General features: G+C 52.5%; 1 protein-coding gene across 2 annotated transcripts; it reads left to right on the top strand.

Annotated features, from left to right (window-relative positions):
• The first annotated feature begins 768 nt into the window (after positions 1-768).
• Positions 769-6,152, top strand: LOC136996500 (SUN domain-containing protein 3-like). 2 transcript variants are annotated; one of them, XM_067317425.1, is made up of 9 exons: positions 769-848; positions 1,269-1,330; positions 2,679-2,719; positions 3,143-3,314; positions 4,198-4,282; positions 4,860-4,975; positions 5,083-5,250; positions 5,734-5,826; positions 5,956-6,152. In XM_067317425.1, exons 4-9 carry the CDS (start codon positions 3,303-3,305, stop codon positions 6,115-6,117), a joined length of 636 nt encoding a protein of 211 aa, XP_067173526.1. In that variant the 5' UTR covers positions 769-848; positions 1,269-1,330; positions 2,679-2,719; positions 3,143-3,302; the 3' UTR covers positions 6,118-6,152. The 2 variants fall into 2 exon arrangements, with proteins under 2 accessions (XP_067173526.1, XP_067173527.1); XM_067317426.1 differs by lacking the exons at positions 769-848; positions 1,269-1,330; positions 2,679-2,719 and having other exon boundaries at positions 3,113-3,314.
• Positions 6,153-8,176: the final 2,024 nt, after the last annotated feature.

The raw sequence follows: 8,176 nt of genomic DNA, 5'->3' as shown, positions 1-8,176 counted from the left end.
CTGCACCTATGTTCAGAAACCGAGGCCAAGACGTACGCTGGTACGGATGTGCTGCTTTGGAGAGTTTTCGGAAGCCTCCTCTCTTTTCCTCAAGTGCCTTTTGCACCTAATCAGCCTGGGGTGGGGGTGTGTGTGGGGGATGGACGGGGGAAGAGCACAAGGACAGCCTCCGAGCTCAGTGTAAAGCTGGCTGAAGGCAACAGCAGATAGCGCGTGCCCTGTGTGCCTCAGACGCTTTTCTTTCTCGTAGGCAACCTGCGAGCCAAGGGCCTGTTCTCCAGAGCCCTGGAGTCTACGGGCAGGACCAACGCCAGCTTCAGCGTCCAGGTAAAAGGAAGCTGAGACGATTCTTAAGTGCAGCTCCCTCTGCTTATTTACATTCGCAATGCGGATCGTTTCATGGAAGGTGAACGAGGTGGTCAGAGGCAGAGCAGGAGCTGCCAGAAGCCCTGGCCTTAGGCTGTGCCGCAAGGTCCTAGGGACCATGACAGGCAGCTCTGCTCATGAACTAAGAGGCCGACCCTCTGTAGCCCTAACAGGGAAAAATGACCTCATGAATTAGTGATTTTTGGACTGAAGGGAATTCATTTCCCTTGCCCTGTGCTGCTTGCAGCTGCAGAGCAACTGACAGAAGCAGGAGCAAGTGCCCGAAAGAGGAGAATGCCTCCTGCCCTCTGCCGACACCAAGAGGACGAGTAGAACCTTAACGTAGAATTCTGCATGAGCTCACTGCACTTTTTGCATCTTGACTGTTTTTCAGGAGCTTTCGGGCTCATCTTGCATTTCCTGCTGCTGAGCGTGATGTTTCCTCAGCGCTTTGTGCTCCAAGTTGTGGGCACTACTGCAAGGTAAAGCTGAGGGAGAATCTTTTCTTGCGAGTCGGGGGAGAAGTGTATGGGCGCAAGCACCGATTGGATGGTGGGCAGGAGAAAGAGGTGTGAATGATGTGCCTTCCGTCTCCAAAGAATCGCCTCTACTGCCATAGGCAGGAAGCACGGCCCTAGCTTTCCTTGGCACTGCTTCTCCTGTTCTGGAGTTAATCCTCCATCCCTAGCTGCTCAGTTCCAATGCTCGCCCTCCCGAATGCCCCATTGCCACCGCGGGTGAAAACTCGACCACTGGCTGGAGCTCGTGCGGGAGCAGGCCACTTCCCAAGTCAGGAATGGCAGCTGCAAGAGCTGCAGTCGCTACTGCTGCTCTGGAGTGTGCTTAGGAGCTGCAGAGCTGCAGCCAGCTTCAGCCTTCTTTTCCTCTGTGCTCCTCCATAGGCAAATGAAGGCTCGGAAGACGGTTCTGCTGGTGCTGCTTGCTCTGTTTTGCTGCCTTTTTGGTGAGTGTCTGTAGAGGCTGCAAGTAACGGTGGCTCTTTACGAGAGACGCAGTGCTTCCTTCTGCCTGGGTCCACGTAGACGGCTGTGGCCAGAGGAGCGCAAGTAGGAGCAGGAGGTCCCTGAGAGAGGGGTGGCCCGCTTGCACGTGCCTCCGAGCAAGGGGAGTGGGGATGGGAAGAGGGTGCCTTGCTTTTGCCCAGAGCTGAAGCCAGTTCTCCTAAGCCTGGGGAGAGGCAGTGGCTAGCCTGCCCTGTTCGCCCCACGAAGTGGAGAAGCTTCCTTCAGGAGAAAGGAGCATGTCCCGGGGAAGGACTCTTCATCTGTTCGGAGGCCCCTCTTCCATCGTTCTCTCTTGCCAAGAAGAAGAGTGGAGAGACAATGATGGCATGTGTGCCCGACCCTCGGAGTGGAGCAGGCAGCCCTGTGGAGGGAGGCAGCTGGTTAAGGTCTCACGAAGCGCTAAAAAAGCCCGGGAGATGCCCAGGGTTGGCTTGCCACCCTTCCCAAGTAGTCTGCAGCCTCAGAAGCGCTTGCATGCCTGAAGCACTGGAGCCCTGCTTGCACACAACTCTTCCGGCATGAGCAAGTTCCAAGTGTAAATAGAGCTTTGGTTTGTGACTGACAGGTGTTTACCACGTGGGGCTGCTTGATGGCGAAAGCATCTGGACGAGCAGAGCAGCATCGAAGGCCTGCATCTTCTCCTCTTTTAAAGCTGTCTGCCAGCAGGTGACCTTCTGAGTGCCTCAAATGAAAGCTGCTTCTGCCAGCCTTAGCTCAAGGGCATCAAGTGCGGCTTTGTTAAAAGTGCCTTTCTTTCGGGGGCTAGGGCAAGGTCCACGAGCCACATTGCCAGGTCTGTCAGGTGAAGGTGAATTGCTCTGGGCACCAGACATAGCAGAGAGCTGAACATGCTCCGCTGTTCTGCAGGTGTGGGTCTGTAAGTTTCTGCAAAGCACTGTGTTGCTTTTGAGATCTTGAGTCTTTTGGTTTGGCTCATTCTTTGCCCAGCCGTTCAACGTAGCAACCCCTAAAAAATAGGTGTGTGTGTGTCTGATTAAGCAAGCAACTTGATAGTAGAAGGGCTTTTTAAGAATCGATCTGTTGAATTGCAGGAAATTTCAAAGGCTAGATGCTTCTCGAATACCACACTAGGCAGTGTGAATTGTGTTCTCTTGCCTGGCAGTCTGTCGTGATCATTTCCCAGTGCATGATAGGGGAGTAGCGGAGTCCCCGGAGGCACGGTGTCTGTGCCTGTTTGCTTCCCGTTGCTGTAAAGGCCGTAGAGCTTCATTTCTGCAGTAGGCCTGTTAGTGTTTGGACTGAATGTTGCCTTTCTTGTCCCTCTAGGAGGAGTTTCCTCTCTCTGGCGTGCACGTGAAGACGCAGAGGTAAAAATGATTTCCTCTTGACTAGATGATGCTCTAGAGGAGCTCCAGTCCCGTCTCACACCATCTTCACGTGACACAATTCCCACAGCTCTTCCCCCACTGCCCTGTCTGCCTTTGCGCCTTGCCTTTCTCGCCGGTGGTCAGCTCTATGTCGAGGTGCCTTCGAGGCCTGGAGCAAGCCCTGCGTGAGCCCCTTAGCTAGGGCTGGGCTGTTGGAAGCTCCACCTTTCTGCTGCTTGACAAGGGGCATAGGGGTAGTCGCCATGCTGCAGCTGCTTCTGCAGCTCTCAGCCACTGATGGGAGTCCAGCCACCTGATGCTGCCAGTCACCTCAGGGAGGTTTGTTGCCTCTCTCCCATTCCCGTGGCATAGCAGCAGCCCGCCAAAACGGTGGTCTCTGTCTCTGTGGCGCACTTCTTCCAGGCAAGCGGATGAGGTGTTAGGAGCAGTACTCGGTGAAATCGAGACCCTCCAAGGACAGCTGCGTGAGCTCCAGGAAGTCCTTCACGCTCTGCGATGGAGCACAAAGGACATTGCCCGGCGCGCTCTCGGCGAAGCCCTGAAGCAGACTGAGCTCCCGGGCATGACAGGACAGGTAAGGGGCCATTGCAGGAGGCTCTCGTCAGAGATTTTTTTTCCGCAGCCCGGCACGTATGCTAGTAGGGTTCCCTGCCAGAGGCAGCAGAAAGGCTTGTGCTGCTGCAACAAGTATGATGGGTCTCTGCAGTTGCTTCTTCTGTGGCTGCACGCTCCTTGCAGGGCAGCAGAGGGCCGCAAAGGGAGTTGCACTTGTCTTCAGCTCCTCTTCCTCTCAGTCTAGGTATCATCTCTGGTAACAAACTGGAAGGACAGTCCCTGCAGCCCCTATTTCCACCTGCTGCTGATGTGGCAGCCAGTTCTCCGGGAGACCTTGTAACGCAGCTGCCTGAGTGGCGCCTGGCAGCCTTGGGTTCACGTTGGCTTTGCTGACGCAGGGGCAAGCCGCTGTTCCAGCCAGGGTTCCTGCTCTCCTGCTCTGGGGAATGCAGTTGGAAAAGGGGCTGGGTCATAAGCGCTGTGGGCCATGAAGGCTCTCTCCTCGGCCGTTTGCTCGGCCTCCTACGACCCCTGTGCAGGCACTGTCAGCACAAGTGTTCTGCCCTAGAAAAGGTGTCCTTCAGCTCCAGGAGGAGCTCCTGCAAAGCAAGGAGGGAGCTGGTGGCGAGCCAGAGAGAGGCCGCTGCCAATGGCCTGCCCCTGTGCATTGTAAGAGGAAGAAAGACGTTCCCGCAACTTCAGCTTTCGGAGCGCTGGAGTGAGCAGCCCCGCTATTCTGATACTAGCCAATGAGAGCCGAGCAAACCTGGGAGCTTTTCAGGGAATTGCCAAGCTCCTTAGGGCAGAGTGCAACAGCCAAGTTCACCTTAGCTGGCCCAGTAGGGGAGCTGGCATGTGCCTCCTTGCCGCTAATACCTGCTCTCTTTTGTGTTCCTTGCCAGGATGCTCAGAAGTTAATCGATGAAGCACTGGAGAAGCTGGAATATAACCAAGTCCAGATGCCGGATTTTGCCCGCAAAGCATCAGGTGCGGCTCTAAAGGCACAGGAAGAAGCAAGCCAGGGCACCTCCTGTCTATGCTTAGGCCTATGTTAGCTTTCCTTTTCCACGGCCCATTAGCACAGCTGAACGAGTCCCTGCTGTGTGTTGCAGGGGGCTGACGCAAGGAAGACAGAGGTGACTATCACTGCTGGAGATCTAGGAAGACATAGTAGCATTTTTCAAGTTGACAGTGCAGTGCAAAGAGGCATCACGGTGGCAGTGTTCATTAGGACACAGCTATGCGGGCATCCCTTGGTTCCTCCTTGGGGAGCCCTATGTGGAGTCCATGGAAGTAAGAGTGGAGGGAAAGGAGGCAGGTAGCAGGGCTGCGACTGTTCACATACAAGACGGTTGTTCAAGAAGTCCTTTTCTCTCTGAGTCTGCCTGGCGTTCATGCATGTCAGGAACTGAAATAACTGTCGTAGGGGAGCGTCTCTGTTGCTTGTCTGAGGCCAGGTGCACAGCCTGCGTGGTTCCTGAGATGCTCCGGATAGATCACAGCCCTAGAAACAGATGCAGTCCTCGAGGGAAGGCAGGACTTGATGGGTGCATTCGTGTTTCAGGGGCTACCATCGTGCATTCCAAGACTTCTGCCTCCTTCCGCAATACCAAAGGAATACTCTACTGGGCTGGGCTGCCATTGCTGCACTCCATGAAGTCTCCTGAGGTTCTCCTTGAGGTAGGCCCAGCAAGAAACAGAGAGCAAGCAAGCTGGCGGGGGGGACCAAATGCACTGTTGAGAGTTTCCCTTTGCCACACGAACAGTGTGCATTGTTCTTCTTTCAGCCTGCAAATCAGCCGGGAAACTGCTGGTCTTTCGCCGGGAGTCAGGGTCATGTCTTCATCAAGCTGCCTAAAGCAATCTTTCCACGAGCTGTTACTCTGGAACATATTTCAGTGAGAGTGTCCCCTGGAGAAAACATCTCCAGTGCTCCAAAGGACTTTGCTGTCTATGTAAGCGGTTTCTAGAGTCGGGGGGTTGTGAGGAGCATTTCTAAGCCTTGCAGCAAGGGCAGCGGCGGGCGGGTGAATAGAGGTCCCGCAATGCCGGGAGGCTTCTCCCAGGCCTGTGACTTCCTCCGAGCCTGGAGAAGAAACAAATTGCTTTGAGTTACTCCATTTCCTTTACACTCCTTTCCTTTGTGGTGTGCACTTGAAGCAAAGCTTCCCATTTCGGGGGCCACGCGGTACTAAATGAGCCCTGAGTTACGGGAGTTGGCACACTGGCTCTGCCACGACTCCTCCCAAATAATGAAGCTTGCCCCTACTTGCTCTTTCCTCCTTGGTGCCAATTCTCTTTCCTGCACACCCAAAGTTGCTCTTCCCAACACTGCCACCTAGGCCTCATTCTGGCCGCTTCGTTAGTTCCCCTAGGGAAGCTGCGTCTTCCCGCTGTGTACCTCACTCTCTTGTTTTCTCCCCCCCGTCTTTGTGTAGGGGATGAAGGCAGAAAACGAGGAGCAGGGGCTGTTTCTAGGAGAGTTCACGTACATGGCTGCAGAACATGCCTTTGAGACTTTCCAGCTGAAGGTATGGTGAGGAAGAGGCAGGAGAAGCGTAGGAGAGGAGGAAGAGGAGGAGAAGTGTAGCTGGCAGGGGAGAAGCTCTAAGTAGTCAAAAGATAGAGAGGAAAAGACAGCTGCTTTCTTCTCATTTCAGAACGAGCGCTCTGACTCCATACAATACGTGAAGCTGGAGGTGCTGAGCAACTGGGGCCACCCGGAATACACATGCGTGTATCGACTGAGGGTCCACGGTGATGCGGTACCCACCGAAGAGGACTCTGCGTGGCACTCTGCTGGAAACAACAGAGTTCACTGAATAAAGCCTGCAAGATTTGAGCAGCGGTGGTGATGGGCTACTTAGTGTGCCTTTCCCGCCTCCTTTTGAGGCAGACTGCTCTGTCCTTGACGGCGCCTCTTGAAATCCTTCTTGGCACTCTGATCGACTCGTTGCCGTAATTAAGATGTCACCCGCAGAACTGGCTAGGCCTTCGCCAGTCCTTCCAGCATTTTTCGCGCACAGCGAAGGGCTATTGCTGGAGAATGAGGAAACCGGGGAGGAAACGGGGGAAACCAAGAGAGCTTTCCTTAAAGTGTAAATGCAGAAATCCTCCTAGACTCGGAGGACAGTGGGAGAGCAAAGCAGCAGTTTGCCAGGCCATTTTAGCGAGCCACTGCTGTCCCTGGTTCCTTATGCTGTGCGTGACGTGACACGTATGGGCTGCAGGAGGTGGTTTCAGAGGTCAGAGGGACTCCCTGACCAAGGTCTTTTCAATATTCCACGCATGGACTATGGAGGGTGGAATGCTTCCTACCAAAATTTACTTCTTTGAAGAGAGTTGATGTTACACTAGATTCTTGATTTGGCAGAGTGATACAGCAATGCACTGCAATCACAAGACAGGTAATACGGGTCTCAGTTCCACTGAGCCTAATGCAGCAATTGCAATGGACAGTTCAGTCACAATACCGATGTGATTCCCGTTACTGCTCTCTATAATATGCTTGTTATGGAAAATCAGGCTCGCCGGCCTCCATAACAGGGTCCGACCCTAGGTTCCTGCTGAGGCAGAAGTTCGAAGTCAGATTGGAGAGAAATAAAATTTAATGATACACGTGCGGTAATTACAGCTTGAGCTGGTGCCTCCAAAGAGGGACCCCGAACAAAGAAATCCCTGGGCAATTAGACCCTTACAATCTAAATTCCCCACCCCTTAAGCGATAGTTTGGACCAATAGTAATAGTTAGGTCTGGGGTCTTCCCCTTCTTCACTGGGCCCCTCCATTGTCCCTAGGCAGGCTGCTGCTTATCTTCAAGGTTGGCTGCTCCTGCTGTCAGTGTAGCTTCTTTTTCTCTCCAGCTTGAACCGGCTCTGGGGCCCCCCTTTTACTTATCTAAGTAAAAGTTGACAGCAAGTACACAGCCTGAGGCCTAAGGCTTCAGCAAATTTAGCTACTAATGCTAAGCAAGTTATGCTAAGCAATTAATTCTAGACAGCTTCAGTTCAATATTCTCTTAACAATGCTCACTATTGCGACATAGCTGTTTATCTAAAACAAAGGCCAGCCCCGGTGCCCTTGGTGTTGAGATAAAGTCAGCTTTCTGTGCAACAGCTGTGGACAGTCACACCCTCCATGATCCCAAGAACTTCATGGGCACATCACCCTTGCCCATCTCCTCTGAGCCTTCCTCCATCGTAGGGCTGTATTGGTCGGTCACCTTCCGCTCCTTGGCTCAGACCAACAGTTAACGATTCCTGCTGTTGCACGGTGAGCTTAATACACTCACCGTATGAGTGACCAGCCCTCTTGCCTGTGCACGGTGAGGGTCAAAACATTGAGATACACACACACACACACACACACACACACACACACAGATATGTATATATATATATACATATATATGTATGTGAAAGTGGTAATTTACAATAGTTTAGTATGTGATTTAACTTGAGGTGGTATTTCATTCATGCGTACTACTGGATTTTTAAGAGAAGAGAGCCATATCAAGGTTACAACAAGGAACACTACAGTGATGATTAACAGCATGAGCATAGGATGTAACATTAGTCCCAGTACTGGTTTCTACTTTTGCTAATGGAACCAGTTCATTATTATCACACATCACTTCCACTTCTCTCTCTACGAAGCGTTTTCCAGTTTCAGACAGATGTTGAGTAACCTTGGTGTTTTGTTTGACAAAGTTGTCTAGCTGATGGAAGGTTTCTGCAAGTGTTACTGAAGTACTAAACGCTGCAAAGTAAGACATCGTCTGTTCAGTCAAATGAGAAGCTAACCCGTAAGTCTGCTTGGTGATTTGGTCGGAAACATATGTCACCTTACAACGGCAAACGTTGCCAGGTCCAAAATTTACAT

The sequence above is a fragment of the Apteryx mantelli genome, unplaced genomic scaffold (assembly GCF_036417845.1).
Source record: "Apteryx mantelli isolate bAptMan1 unplaced genomic scaffold, bAptMan1.hap1 HAP1_SCAFFOLD_40, whole genome shotgun sequence".
In the NCBI taxonomy this organism is placed as follows: Eukaryota; Metazoa; Chordata; class Aves; order Apterygiformes; family Apterygidae; genus Apteryx; species Apteryx mantelli.
Note: the sequence above shows the minus strand (reverse complement) of the source record. Positions and strands in the feature narration are given on the sequence as shown.